Source organism: Aquarana catesbeiana, linkage group LG07, assembly GCF_042186555.1.
Source record: "Aquarana catesbeiana isolate 2022-GZ linkage group LG07, ASM4218655v1, whole genome shotgun sequence".
NCBI lineage: Eukaryota > Metazoa > Chordata > Amphibia > Anura > Ranidae > Aquarana > Aquarana catesbeiana.
This window is the reverse complement of record NC_133330.1, coordinates 29268837-29284269: the sequence shown is the minus strand read 5'-3', so window position 1 is coordinate 29284269 and position 15433 is coordinate 29268837. Positions and strand designations below refer to the sequence as shown.

The window sequence follows — 15433 nt, the reverse complement described above, 5'->3', positions numbered from 1 at the left end:
TTTTTGTCTGTATTTAGGTCTGAACGTGGAACTTTACCCCTACCAAACTTGATAAAAAATTAATGTTTTTAGCCAGGAACATACATTCCATATTAATAATTATGCTACCAAAATGAGTGTGCTCCTCCAGCATTGTTCCTGTTTTTGCTTGCTGGAGGCTGCCATTTTGCTGAAGCCCAGACTACCAACAGTAGATCATAAAGTGGAGCTAAACCCATCAATTTAACGGTTTAAAAAAACAGTTGCATTCCTGGCATGCCGGGATTGATAACTGTCACATTTGCTTGCGTCTTCAACAAAATTGCCAACCCATCAAATGGCTGGTGAAGGATGTGTCCCGAAAGCCGCAGATCAGTGCAGACCTGTTAGTGGTGAAGTGAATGGCAGTCTCAGCCTGGACTCCCATCTGGCCATGTCCCCAATGCGTTTTTGCTCTGCCCCTCAGAGCTTAATCATGATTAAGCTTCAAGGGGAGGAGCGAAATGCATTGGGGCATGGCCTGGCAGGAGTGCAGTTTGAGATTGCCCATTCACTTCACTGCTAATGGGTTTGCATTGATTTGAGGATTTCGGGACACATCCTTCATCACATTATTGTTTGGAGCTGAGACAAGCTCCTTCCCTGGCCAGCACTCATAATGGTTGGCAGAGGATTATCATCCCTTTACAGCCTAAACGGCACACATCCCTCTCTTTTGGTTCACATCAAATGGCTGGTCTCATAACTGATCACATGTGCAACACCATGGCAGTTGCAGATCAAACAAGAAGCTGCTTCCTTGGCTGTAAAGGATAAGAGGGTTTAATTCCACTTTAATGCTGTCAGCAGGTCGGCCTCTACAAACTCTGCAGTGCCTAAAAATAGAGAGCAACTGAGCATGTGCAGAGCAGGGTGAGACAGTGTATTACTGGATTTTACACAGTATAGACACTTATTTTTACTGTTTTACATAGCTATACCTGCAAAAGGGGCCAGCCTGAAGTGATCTAGCAGGACTTCATTTTCTGACTAAAGTTACACTTTAAGGTTTGATATGATTACTTTTATTTGAATGTCTATCCCCAAATAAAGTATCTTTCATTTCTACTAGAAAATGTGACTGCTGCAACAGTAAAACAGCCAGAGAAAGTGGTGTCAGCCAGACAAGAGATATTCCAAGGTGAGTAGATGGAACGAGTGTACAAGGTAATCTAAAAGAGAAGTATGGGAATAGGGTTTTTTTTTTTTTTTTTTTTTTTTTGGAATCGCACTTAACTAGGTGGATGCAGCATCGGTCCCCCGCCGACTCTAATATTGAGAACTGAGCGATCTAACACCGCAGATCGCTCAGTTCTCAGTGCAGAGAGCTGGTGACTCTCTGCCCCCCTCACACTCACTGGAGCGCTGGCCTGTGGAGGAGACAGGAGCGGGTGCCTTGGCTGAGCCGGGTGCCAGTCCAGGCATGTGGGCAGATCCTGACTATATGGTTGTGATCTTTCCCCAGCCTGGAACGGCTCTTTGACGCCAGCCAACAGCGGGCCTCGAGTGCAGAATGAACTGCAATCCCCAGGAGAAATACAGCCAAGCAAGCTTTCACTGTACTTCTCCTTTAACCACTTCCCGACCGCCGCACGACTATGTACGTCCTAATTTTGAACGGGGATATCGTTGTTATGGCAGCAGTTAGCTGCCATAACCCCGGTATCCCCGTTTTCGTGCGGCGGCCGGCTTTCAGATAAAAGTGGTCCCTGCGGCGGATTCGCCGCGAGATCACTTTTATCGGTGGCGGGAGAGGGCCCCCCCCCCTCCCGCCGCGATCCGGTGCCCTCCGCCGCTTACCGGAGCCGTCGGTAGCGGCGGAGGCGATCGCGTCCTGCTCAGTGGTTTGTCTGGAGACGAGTGAGGCCAAGATGGCGCTCACTCGTTTCCATGACACTGCTGGGCGGAAGCGACGTCAAAACGTCACTTCCGTCCACGCCTCTTAAAGGCATATTTTTTCAAATGTCATTTTTCTAAATGACTTTTTTTTTTTTTTTTTTTTATTGCATTTTAGTGTAAATATGAGATCTGAGGTCTTTTTGACCCCAGATCTCATATTTAAGAGGTCCTGCCATGCTTTTTTCTATTACAAGGGATGTTTACATTCCTTGTAATAGGAATAAAAGTGACACAATTTTTTTTTTTTTAAACAGTGTAAAAATAAAATATTGTAAAATAAATAATTTTTAAAATTTTTTAAATCCCCCTGTCCCGACGTGCTCGCGCGCAGAAGCGAACGCATATGCGAGTAGCGCTCGCATATGAAAACGGTGGTCAAACCACACATATGAGGTATCACCACGACCGGTAGAGCAAGAGCAATAATTCTAGCCCTAGACCTCCTCTGTAGCGCAAAATATGCAACCTGTAGAATTTTTTAAACGTCGCCTATGGAGATTTTTGAGGGTAAAAGTTTGACGCCATTCCACGAGCGGGCGCAATTTTCAAGCATGACATGTTGGGTATCAATTTACTTGGCGTAACATTATATTTCACAATATAAAAAAAAATTGGGATAACTTTACTGTTTTTTTATTTTTTTTTATTCAAAAAAGTGAATTTTTTCCAAAAAAAGTGCGCTTATAAGACCGCTGCGCAAATACGGTGCAAAAAAAAGTATTGCAATGACCGCCATTGTATTCTCTAGGGTGTTAGAAGAAAAACCATATATAATGTTTGGGGGTTCTAAGTAATTTTCTAGCAGAAAAACCTGTTTTAAACATGTAAACACCTAAAATCCAAAACGAGGCTGGTCCTTAAGTGGTTAACAATATTCTTCTGGGGGTGGAAAACACATTCAAAGCTAACAGATGAAACTTTTTAACTGACCAGCATAAGCAATGCACTGAATGTTCTAAGCAAAGGATTTGATATTTAAATCTGTTATTTTTGTTCCAGAGCAACTTGCAGCTGTACCGGAATTTAAAAGCCTTGGACCATTGTTTAAGTCTTCTGCAGAACCCGTCGCCCTCACGGAGTCTGAGACCGAATATGTGGTTCGCTGTACAAAACACACTTTTGCTAATCACTTAGTTTTCCAGGTGAGACTAATTTGGCAGGTGAAGTTGTGGAACGTCTGGTCTGAGAAGTTACTCATGCTGTAATGTATAAAGTAAACAAAGGTTTGTGGAGGACCCTCCAAATGATTGAGTTCAGATGTTTCCAGTGAAAAATACTCTTCTTAATGCTACAGCATAGAAATACATTTTAGACTATTGTGTGCTTCCTACCTTGTGGCAACAGTTCAAGGAAAGCCCTTCTCTGTTCTAACATGTCTATACCCCTGTGCCAGCTCTGCAAAGACACGGTGTGAGGAGTTTGGTGTGGAGGAACTTGAGTAGTGTGCACAGAGCCCAAATCTAACCCCTACTGAACACCTTTTGGGTTGAACACGAAGGCTGGTCGTGTTCCAGGTCTTCTCATCCGACATCAGTACCTGACCTTACAAATTAGCTGAATGAGTACATGTTTCTACAGGCACTCTCCAAGAAGCTTGTGGAAGCTTTCCCAGATGAGTGGAAGCTGTTATAGCAGCAAACCGGGTTCCAACTCAATAATATAGGTCATGGTTTTGGAATGGGATGTATAGCAAGCTCATATATAAGGGTCAGGTGTCCACAAACTCTTGGCTATATAAAGTATAATGTGATTATTTAATGTGGCATTGTGATTAATGGTGACAGGATATATGCTCCTATTGCAGTTTGATTGTACCAACACACTGAACGACCAGATCCTGGAGAACGTCACTGTACAGATGGAGCCCACAGAGGGATATGAGGTCCTTTCTTACACCCCTGTAAAATCGTTGTCCTACAACCAGCCAGGAACATGTTACACTCTGACCTCTATTCCTGAGGATGATCCCTCCGCATGTATGTAACATTTTTGAACTACTAAAGGAAGGGAATGTTCAGTGTTTTTATATTATTTTTATCCACTTGGGGACCGCCTACGGCAGATATACTTCCATAGAGCAGCCCCCTCTGCGCCGGATCACGTAAATGTACGGGATCTGCTTCTTCCGGGTAGGGGAATTTCTCTGGCTATGCTGCGATTCGCTGCAGCACAAGCCGATCAGCGGATCCCCAGACAATGATTTATGGCCGGCACCCGCTGAGCGGATGACAGAAGAGAGCTCTGTGGTTTTAAACACCACAGAGCTCTCTTTTGTCAGTGGCGATGTGCCTTTTTTTTTTCCTGGTGATGTCAGTGGCAGTTAGCCAAGTTTATCACAACATTGCTGAGATAAAAGGAAACATTTTCAAAAGCAATTTTTTGGGAAAACAACTAAACACTAGAGGTTAGCCCAATCTTTTTGTATAATGTGAAAGATTGATGTTACACTGAGAATCGTAAAGAATCGTGATCTTTATTCTGAGCAAAAAAAAAAAAAAAAATCGTGACTCTCATTTTATCCAGAATTGTGCAGCTCTACTCCTTGCCACCTGTTTTAACCGCCCCTACATATGGCAACGCAACCGCACACATTGCTTGCAGCTGCAGTGCAGCCCCTTCACCACTTCAGTGGGTTGCATTTTGGCAGGTGGTAGTGCCCGCTAAATGCACCAGAAGCTATAAATCCTGCCGTGGTCACAAAGTAGATAAAATGAGATTCACTATTTTTTTGCTTAGAATAAAAATCGCGATTCTCTCACAATTCTCGCGGCGTAACATCTTTCAGATTATACAAAAAAATTGGGCTAACTTTACTGTTTCGTTTTTATTTTTTTATTCATTGAAGTGTTTTTTTCCCCAAAAAATTGCCTTTGAAAGACCGCTGCTCAAATACAGTGTGACATACAATATTGCAACGAGCGCCATTTTGTTCTCTAGGGTCTCTGCTAAAAATTTTTTTTTTTTTAGCAGAGATCTCTATCTATCTATCTATCTATCTATCTATCTATCTATCTATCTATCTATCTATCTGTATATGAGAGAGAGAGTTGTTCGAAGTGATTTTCTAGCAAAAAATAAAGATTTTAACAAGTGTCAGAAAAGGGTTTAGTCTTTAAGGGGTTAAGTTGCCCTCATCTACAGACAGAAGTTCATTCCTTTGATCTAAAAGAACTAAATGTTACTCTGGGGTTTATGTACTAAAGCTGGAGAGTGCAAAATCAGTATCACTTCTGCATAGAAACCAATCAGCTTCTAACCTCAGATTGTTCAATTAAGCTTTGGCAATAAAACCTGGAAGCTGATTGGTTTCTATGTAGACTGATTGTGCACCCTCCAGCTTTAGTAAATAACCCTATTGCATCGCTTCTCTTTATTGCTCAGCGCTGAGGAATGTTGATAAACATTTGCCGACTTTTTTTTTTGTCAGCTTGGCTATGCACTGTTTACATAGAATCGCGGAAATGGCCGATTAGGATCATGAGGGGGGATTGAATCGAGATCGTGATTTTTTTTTTTTTTTTTGTAACGATTAATCATGCAGCTCTACCACAAAGCAAAGCATTTTGCAGCCATGGCATGTGTACACCCCCAGCTGCTACCTTTTTAGGTACAGGGGGAGCAGTTGGGGGTGGCTCAACCGCAATGTTTTATCTCCATCCCCCAGAAAGTGTGAACGACCCCCAAGTGCAGAGCTTGGCGCACGCAATGTTCTTATACAAGATGAACCCCATGTAAGGGTGTGACCGGATTTTGTGTGTTTTGTGTCTCAGATTCCTGCACATTCAGCTGCATGTTGAAGTTCACAGTGAAGGATTGTGACCCCAATACAGGAGAGGCTGAAGAAGAGGGCTATGATGATGAGTATGTGGTAAGTAGGAGGATACGATTTTATTTACATTACTTGAATTCCAATAGACTTGTATAAGTATTTCTGGTAGACCTGATTGCAGGAAAGTGTTCTGACTTCAGACACTCGGCACCCCCTATAGAAGGTAATGAACTGAGGGTTGTAACTTGCTGAAGAGCCGCGCTGCATTTTTACGGCACACCTGGAGTGTCAAGTTTTTTCAATGATCTGTATTATTATACAGGTGAAGTCCTCAGCTGTACGATTAACCTCACAAATGTGTTTTTTTTTTTTTTTTTTTTTTTCTGCAGCTTGAAGATGTTGAAGTGACGGTAATAGACCACATACAGAAAGTTCTGAAGCCCAACTTTGGTGCTGCTTGGGAGGAAGTGGGAGACGATTTTGAAAAGGAGGAAACTTTCAACTTATCCACCATCAAATCACTAGATGGTAAATCTAAACGCTCTCTATACCAGAAGTGTTGTAAATGTATAAACTGCTGGTGTTGTCTTGTTTACCTGTGATTGTGGTTGGCTGTTTTACACTTTTTTTTTTTTTTTTTTATTTCAAATTCATGTTTTATACTGTGGGGTTCAAATGAAATTGGGGGGCGTTCAAACCACCGTTCCTTCTGTGCGATTCATGACAGCAACTGAAATGTTTGTCTTTATACAGATGCAGTAGGAAACGTGATAAAATTCCTGGGAATGCAGCCCTGCGAGAGGTCGGATAAAGTACCTGAAAACAAAAATGCGCACTCGCTGTACCTGGCAGGTAAGATGCAGCTGTAAGAATCGGAGCTTCAGTAAACCAAAATGTCATACAAAAAAAACTAAAAGTCATCTATTAACCTTCAAATATTGCTTTAAAATTTTGCCCAAATACCTTTTTCTTAATAGTTTGTTCAGTCATGTGACCCCCTAGGGTCCCTTCTCTTAGGCTTTTTTCACACTATGAACTGCATGTGAATCACACAGGAAATGCACCGCATTCACATATGATTGCGTTGTGCGATTTGAGCCCAGTCATTTTGAATGGGCTCAAATTGCACCGCATCACACCAAAGACGTACATGCAAGAATTTTGAACCGTACTGCAACCAAGCTCGCACGGCCGTTTTGTACTCTGCGATCCGGTGCCAGCAAACGCACTGCGTTTTGCAGCGTGTCGTTAAGATTGCACAGACACGGGCAGCACAGTGGCTGTGATTAGCACTTCCACCTGGCAGCACTAAGGTCGTTGGTTCGAATCCCAACCATGGCACTACCTGCATTGAGTTTGCATGTTCTCCCTGTGCCTGCGTGGGTTTCCTCTGGGTACTTCGGTTTCCTCCCACACTCCAAAGACATGTTGGTAGGTTAATTGGCTATAGTGTTTGTATGAATGTGGGTAAGGGACCTTTTAGAACAGAACGTAGACGGATCAAAATTCATCCGGTTCAGTGGGAACCTGCCGAGTGTCGATCCGTCTATGGGCAGGCTGGTTGTACTGAACTCAGTCCATTAATCTGCTACAGTACAACCAGCCTGTCGGGTTGTTTTCGCCCTACAGCCACTGGCAATTAGCATTGTATTCTGCTGTTGGGGAAGGCTATCCGCTTGCAGAACAAATAAAGTTTGCGGGAGGGATTCCCCCATAAATACAGACTGTGTTGATGGGTGAATAGAGCAATTTTCTTTCCTTTTAACCTGTGTTTGAAGGAAAGAAAACTGCAAAATGTATGGCCTGCCTTACACTAGCTTGGTGGGATGAGGGTGGAGATTCGCACAACTGTTATGTGACTTCGCCCCTCTTCAGAATCTTGCTGTATTGACAGTGGTGCTCTTTACGAGAGCTCCTGTCAGTCTATAGTTAGGGATGAGCCGGGAGGAGTGGATGCCTGTACAGCCACAGGTAGACTACTATAGTGTACAGGATGTGGTACATCTGTATGACATCCTATACACTGATACAAGTGGCGCACTGGATGGCATGACAATGATAAACCAGGAAGTACCTTGCAGTTTTTATTGCTGTGATCACAAAGCGGATTGATAAATGCAGCTTCTCCCTGTAAGCAAGAGTTTTAAAACAGATGGTAAATAAGGAAACATCCAAAGGGGTTTATTAACCATGCAGATGGAATACTTTTACACTGGCATTATTAAGAAGCAACATTTGAGGGACAGAGTTTACTTCCACTTTAACTCCGGGAATATTCCAGGCTGAGGCTGGCCAGTGGTCATTTTTTTTTTTTGTGCAGGTCAATAAAATGATTATGTGGCTTTGGAACGCAAAAGCATTCCCTTCTTTTGCATTCCCTATACAGTGGAACCTTGGATTACAAGCATAATCCGTTCCAGGAGAATGCTTGTAATCCAAAGCACTCGCATATCAAAGCGAGTTTCCCCATAGAAGTCAATGGAAATTAAGATAATTCGTTCCATATTGACTTCTATTGCAAGCAATACCGCAAGTGGCCAGAGGTGTGGTGGGGTGGCGCCGGAGAGACTCGGAAACGCTCAGGCTCGGGAATTGAGTATTTCCGAGTGTTTCTGAGTATTTCCGAATGACTCAGAGTGTCACCGGCGCCCCCGCACCTCTGGCTAAATGTGGTACTGCACACCACAGAGGCTTGAATCCTGCTCATTTTGCGAGACAACACTCGCAATCCGAGGTTCCACTGTATTTCAGCCTGGTAGATTTTCTTTTTATCAGAGGGCACATTCAAAAAACAGAGCAAAGTGCAGGACCTATAACTTCCAATTTAAAAAAAAAAAAAAAAAAGGTGGAGTCGTTTCTAATTGTTTTGCTTTAAAAAGCAAAAATCTAGGGAATGCACTCCTGCACCTGTTTCTTTTATTTATTTTTTTTGATTTTATAATAAATTTTATTGATGTCATTACATAGTTAATACAACATCTTATCCCTTGCCAGATGTGACCCTTCCTTTGACACTTTTTTGCCTTCAATCAGAACTCAGTCATAGGGGTCTCCTGAAGTGCCCCTTATGACTAAGCCCAGATTCGAGGGTGAAACCTGTCTGGGGTCAAGTCTGTTGGGGGCTGCAATGTTGACTATGTAATGCTGTCAGTAAAGCTTACTGCGATTGAAGCAAAAATAAGTGTGGTGGTGTGCTGCCTAGACCTTTGCTTAAAGCCCAAATTTCTCTGGGCAAAAAAAAAGTTTTTCCATACAGTGGGCCTGTGCCCACGCTGCATGGGTCCTGCTGATCATTCTTGTCTAGGGGATTGGAGAAAGCTTTTACTCGCCCGATCCTCTGCTCCACCACCAAACAGCGTTTTCTCCACGATCCAGTGGTGGATCGACATCAGGAACAGTCCACTGCACAAGGGCGCTAGACCACCGGGGGGGGGGGGGGGGGTGCAGGAGCCACAGGAACAGGTCTTGTGCGGGAGATTCAGAGGATTAGGTAAGTATATCTCTATTCTCTAATCCACTAGACAAAAACAAGCAGTTGACCCCTGCAATGGGGGCACAGCATAGGGAAAACCTTTATTGTTGCCTGGAATTGGGCTTTAAGAAATCTTTGGTTGTACAAAAAAGCTTCCTTTGTGTAATTTTTTTTTCTTTTTTTTTTTTTTTGCAGGCGTGTTTCGAGGGGGCCATGATATTTTGGTACGAGCAAAGTTGGTTCTGACAGATACTGTAACAATGCAAGTCACAGCCCGCAGCAAAGAGGAGTATCCAGTAGATGCCATCATGGCATCTGTCGGTTAATCACAACAACAGCACTACAGAATGAAGGGGATTCTCCTGTCTTGTACATTTTCTCATCAAACTGAGGGAGCCTGGAGATTGCAGGAACACTACGGCCTCATAAGATTCCGATATTCCTCTTACTAAATTGCTCCCATTCTCACATCTGTTACTTTCTCTGAAGCAGTTTTTGGCAACCTCTGCCCTCCCATACAGCCCCCCCCCACCATACAGGTGTTGCACAGTCACAAGAGTCCCAGCATGCTCTGGCTGCCTGGCTTGGTCAGAAGAGAGTTATGGGTTACAAAAGAATGCGGTACAGTTCACACCGCAAATAGCCAATCAAAAAATTTGTGTCCGTTCGTATAGATGTGGGTGCGGGATTTTTGCCATCTAGGGAGGTCTCTGAGTACTTCTTCATTTTATATTCAGTTAAGTTTTATAAAAATAAACAAAATCCTTCTCTTCCCCTTGGTCCTGTATAAATTATTAAAAAACGTCTAAGTACCAAGTTTCTTGTATAATTCTCCCCCCCACACCCCCCCACAAATAAAACTAAAATTGACCCTTGCCATTTGTCTAGCTGTCTAGTTTAGTTTAACAATACCTGGTCATAGAGGCTCTTGTAAGCTCTTTAAGGACACGGCTCTCTAGCACAGTGCTTCTCCACTCCAGTCCTCAAGGTGCCCCAACAGGTCATGTTTTCAGGCTTTCCCTTATTTTGCACAGGTGATTTGATCAGTTTCACTGCCTTAGTAATTACCACAGCTGTTTCATCTGAGGGAAATCCTGAAAACATGACCCGTTGGAGCGCCTTGAGGACCGGAGTTTGGAAACACTACTCTAGCAAATCCCTAGATAGCAGCTGTGAAAAAGCAACTTTACCTTCAAAAGTGTGCCCCAATTCAATGGCCTCATCCCTCTTTTTTTCCTATTGGTTAGGGTTATTAATATTATTTTTTTTCTATTGCCTTACAGTGCTGTGCTATGAGAATGATCTGTCAGTCAATAGAACATATATATAATTCTAGCCAGGAAAGGAAGGATGGTGTTGTATTAGGGAGGACACTATGCACATCCACCTTGTGAAGGTAAAGTGGAATACACAGATTTTTCACAGCTGTTATCCAGTGATTTGCTAGAGAGCTGTGGCAGGAGAAGGGGTGCAATAAAGTGCCGACAACAGCCTCTATTCACAGGTACTGTTAGATGGGATAATAAAAAGAATCAGCAGGTAGACTACTGTGCAAGTTTCATAAGAATTTGCAGGAAAATAAAAACCCTTCTGCAGCACTCTTATCTACAGCTTGTTTAAAGTCTTTAACTTTTTTGGCATGGCCAGTTCGCAGCGTTATTACTTACAGAATTCTTCAAGCACATGGGAGGTTCCTGGAATGATCAAATCGTATTGATAAATGACTACATCTCATGGAATCAGGTGAACTGTAGTCTTGGCCAGTATTCCGAGAACACAGCCTGTTAGTTCACCAAAGTGCCTCATTCCAGAGTGATGTCACTGATTCCAGTGAATGGATAGGCTGAATATTGCCCGAGCACCCAAAACCTGTTTGATTGAGTTCTATGTTCTAATTCTGTTTTTTGACAGCTGTCACCCACATTTTCAATGTCTGCGGGTAAACTGCTGAGATATTTCACCTCTGATAGCTAAAATCTATATTCTCATTCTTCTAGTTTTGGATACACAAATCAGCTGTGCTCTCTAGGCAAGTCATTGTATTGTTTGTTGGGGGGGGAGTTGTACAGTTACTTGGTGGTGATGCTGGGAACCTTCGAAAATTTTGTAGGGAAAGATCATTGTAAAACTTTCTACAGTGTCCGGTAGATTGAAGATTATTCGCTCGTGTACTCAGATGTATGCTTTTTTGTATTCGGATTAAGAGCATATGTTAAAATGCTACAATAAAAGTATGAACAGAATTCCTGTGTTCCTTTTGCATTTAATGCATTGTGTAAAATTATAGAGAGAGAGATCTCTATATGTATATATAATACACACACATCTATCTAGATAGATGGATATCTCTGTATGTATATATTATATAAAGTGTTTGTGCATATATGTATTATTATATACAGAATTTATGATTTCTTGGCCGTTTTTCAGAGAATATGAATGATAACACAAAAACATTTCTTTCACTCATGGTTCATGGTTAGTGTTTGGCTGAAGCCATTTATTATCAATCAACTGTGGTTACTCTTTTTAAATCATAGTGGCAACAGAAACTACCCAAATGACCCTGATCAAAAGTTTACATACCCTGGTGATTTTGGCCTGATAACATGCACACAAGTTGACACAAAGGGGTTTGAATGGCTATTAAAGGTAACCATCCTCACCTGTGATCTGTTTGCTTGTAATTAGCGTGTGTGTATAAAAGGTCAATGAGTTTCTGGACTCCTGACAGACCCTTGCATCTTTCATCTAGTGCTGCACTGACGTTTCTGGATTCTGAGTCATGGGGAAAGCAAAAGAATTATCCAAGGATCTGTGGGAAAAGGTAGTTGAACTGTATAAAACAGGAAAGGGATATAAAAAGATATCCAAGGAATTGAGAATGCCAATCAGCAGTGTTCAAACTCTAATCAAGAAGTGGAAAATGAGGGGGTTCTTTTGAAACCAAACCACGGTCAGGTAGACCAACTAAAATTTCAGCCACAACTACCAGGAAAATTGTTCGGGATGCAAAGAAAAACCCACAAATAACTTCAGGTGAAATACAGGACTCTCTGAAAACATGTGGTGTGGCTGTTTCAAGATGCACAATAAGGAGGAGGAAGAAATCTGGTCTGCATGGTTGAGTCCCCAGAAGAAAGTCATTACTATGCAAATGCCACAATATATCCCGCTTACGATACGCCAAACAGCACAGAGACGAGCCTCAAACCTTCTGGCACAAAGTCATTTGGAGTGATGAGACCAAAATTGAGCTTTTTGGCCACAACCATAAACACTACATTTGGAGAGGAGTCAACAAGGCCTATGATGAAAGGTACACCATTCCTACTGTGAAACACGAAGGTGGATCCCTGATGTTTTGGGGATGTGTGAGCTACAAAGACACAGGAAATTTTGTCAAAATTGATGGCAAGATGAATGCAGTATGTTATCAAAAAAATACTGGAGGAACATTTGCATTCATCAGCCAGGATGGGACATACTTCTACATTCCAACGTGACAATGATCCAAAACACAAGGCCAAGTTGACCTGTCATTGGCTACAGCAGAATAAAGTGAAGGTTCTGGAGTGGCCATCTCAGTCTCCTGACTTCAATATCATTGAGCCACTCTGGGGAGATCTCAAACGTGCAGTTCATTCAAGACGGCCCAAGAATTTGCAGGAACTGGAGGCTTTTTGCCAAGAGGAATGGGCAGCTTTACCATCTGAGAAGATAAAGAGCCTCATCCACAAATAACACAAAAGACTTAAAGCTGTCATTGAGGTTAAAGGGGGTATGTAAACTTTTTGATCAGGGTCATTTGGGTAATTTCTGTTGTGATTATGATTTAAAAAGAGTAAACACAGTTGATGGATAACAAATGGTTTCAGCCAAACACTATATATTCAAGGATGTTTGGCAGTCCCTCACATTCAATTCCCTACAATCCCTTTTCAAACACTAACCATGAGTGAAAAAAGTTTTTGACACACTCCTAAACCTTGTGGACGGCCTTCCCAGAAGAGTTGAAGTTGTAGCGGAAAAGGGTGGACCTACTCAATATTGGACCCTACAGACTAAGACTGGGATGCCATTAAAGTTCATGTGCGTGTAGGCAGGCGTCCCAATACTTTTGTTAATATAGTGTATATATTTGAAAGCATTTGCACTTGACATTATTTTTTCTTAGCTGGTTAAAACTTCTGCCTTTATTATGGCAGAGTGGCTAGAAGATGGAAGCCTCTGCTCATTGCAAAACACATAAAAGAGTCTTCCGAAAGCAAAATGCACTTCTTAAATGTAAACATTTCGGCAGCCGCATTCCAGTTTAATTTTTTTTTAGAATTTTTTTATTTGACCGATTTGAAATTTATCGTTTTGAATCGAAAAAAAAAACGGTTAATTTAAAGAAAATTAAAAAAAAAAGGAAAAAAAACATAGAAAGAATTTCCGAATACAAATCTTGACTATGAATTAAATGAATCGCCCAAATTTAACAAAACAAAATAACTAGATTAATGAAACTAAACACATTTTTTCATTGTGCACATGTCTACCACAATAGAAATGCCTACCAAGCATTCCAACGGGCAGCATAGTGACTAAGTGGTTAGCACTTCTGCCTTGCAGCACTAGAGTCACTGGTCTGAATCCCAAATACAACACTATGGGGGTTATTTATGAAAGGCAAATCCACTTTACACTGCAAGAGCACTTGGAAGTGCAGTCGCCCTAAATCTAAGGGGTAGATCTGAAATGAGGGGAAGCTCTGCTGATTTTATCATCCAATCATGTGCAAGCTAAAATGCTGTTTTTTTATTTTCCTTGCATGCCCCCCTCGGATCTACAGCGACTTTACTTCCAAGTGCTCTTGCAGAGCAAAGTGGATTTTCCTTTAGTAAATAACCCCTTATGCCTGGAGGAGAGAAGAACCCGCTCTAGGTGTCTGAACCTGAATATCACCTCCCCTGCCAAAGGATGCTGGCTCAGTATGTGTGATGCATATGAGCAAATTAGAATTCGGATAGCCGCACTAAGAAAATTCCTTTGAGGATTCAGTCCATACAAAAACAGGATAAAATGCAAGCTGCTAACGCGTTTCACACTGCTCTCACTGGTGCTTAATCACAGCTAAATCATGAATGCAGTAACGTAGTATATATACACATACAAATATAAAAACGAAACACCAATTAAAGGACTTGCCGACACCCACATCATCACATGAAGATCCGCTCCAATTAAAGATAATGGGACAGCTGAAACCGCAGTTCTCTGTGCCGCATGTTACCCTTTTATACATGATGATGTCAAATCAAGAGCCCTCACATTGGGTTTCATGATTGAGGAAAAATTAATGAGAGAAACATCTCTCATATAAAATCAAAAAAAAAATAAAATAAAACCATGTTGCAAACAAAAAACATTTGTTTACAAAACTAAAAGTTACTTGGTTACACAATATCGGAATATCAATATATGTATAAAACATATCCGAATGTATAAATTACAATAAAACATAGATTGTAAAAAAAAAAAAGTATATGTATCAAAATTCTGTATATTCAAAGATAGACTGATAGTAAGCATAGAAACCCTCCTGGCTTAAACATGGGGCTATAATTAGTCTGACTATATAAAGGCTAGATAGTGTGCAAAATATACACATAATGAAAAAACTATTCAGACAAAAAATATATACAGTATCTCACAAAAGTGAGTACACCCCTCACCTTTTTTGTAAATATTTTATTCTATCTTTTCATGTGACGACACTGAAGAAATGACACTTTGCTACAATGTAAAGTAGTGAGTGTACAGCTTGTATAACAGTGTAAATTTGCTGTCCCCTCAAAATAACTCAACACACAGCCATTAATGTCTAAACCGCTGGCAACAAAAGTGAGTACACCCCTAAGTGAAAATGTCCAAATTGGGCCCAATTAGCCATTTTCCCTCCCCGGTGTCATGTGACTCGTTAGTGTTACAAGGTCTCAGGTGCGAATGGGGAGCAGGTGTGTTAAATTTGGTGTTATCGCTCTCACTCTCTCATACTGGTCACTGGAAGTTCAACATGGCACCTCATGGGAAAGAACTCTCTGAGGATCTGAAAAAAAGAATTGTTGCTCTACATAAAGATGGCCTAGGCTATAAGAAGATTACCAAGACCCTGAAAATGAGTTGCAGCACGGTGGCCAAGACCATACAGCGGTTTAACAGGATAAGTTCCACTCAGAACAGGCCTCGCCATGGTCGACCAAAGAAGTTGAGTGCACATGCTCAGCGTC

The 15433-nt window shown here is 41.7% G+C and overlaps 1 protein-coding gene across 2 annotated transcripts in view; it reads left to right on the top strand.

Annotated features, from left to right (window-relative positions):
- The window catches only part of COPG1 (COPI coat complex subunit gamma 1), a 40476-nt gene extending 29075 nt beyond the window's left edge, over nt 1-11401 (top strand). For both annotated transcript variants that reach the window (XM_073591859.1, XM_073591860.1), the window contains exons 18-24: nt 1091-1159; nt 2917-3059; nt 3722-3893; nt 5688-5785; nt 6076-6214; nt 6440-6538; nt 9354-11401. In XM_073591859.1, the coding sequence (XP_073447960.1) occupies nt 1091-1159; nt 2917-3059; nt 3722-3893; nt 5688-5785; nt 6076-6214; nt 6440-6538; nt 9354-9484 (851 nt within the window). In that variant the 3' untranslated portion in view covers nt 9485-11401. The remainder of the gene's footprint in view (nt 1-1090; nt 1160-2916; nt 3060-3721; nt 3894-5687; nt 5786-6075; nt 6215-6439; nt 6539-9353) is intronic.
- Nucleotides 11402-15433: the final 4032 nt, after the last annotated feature.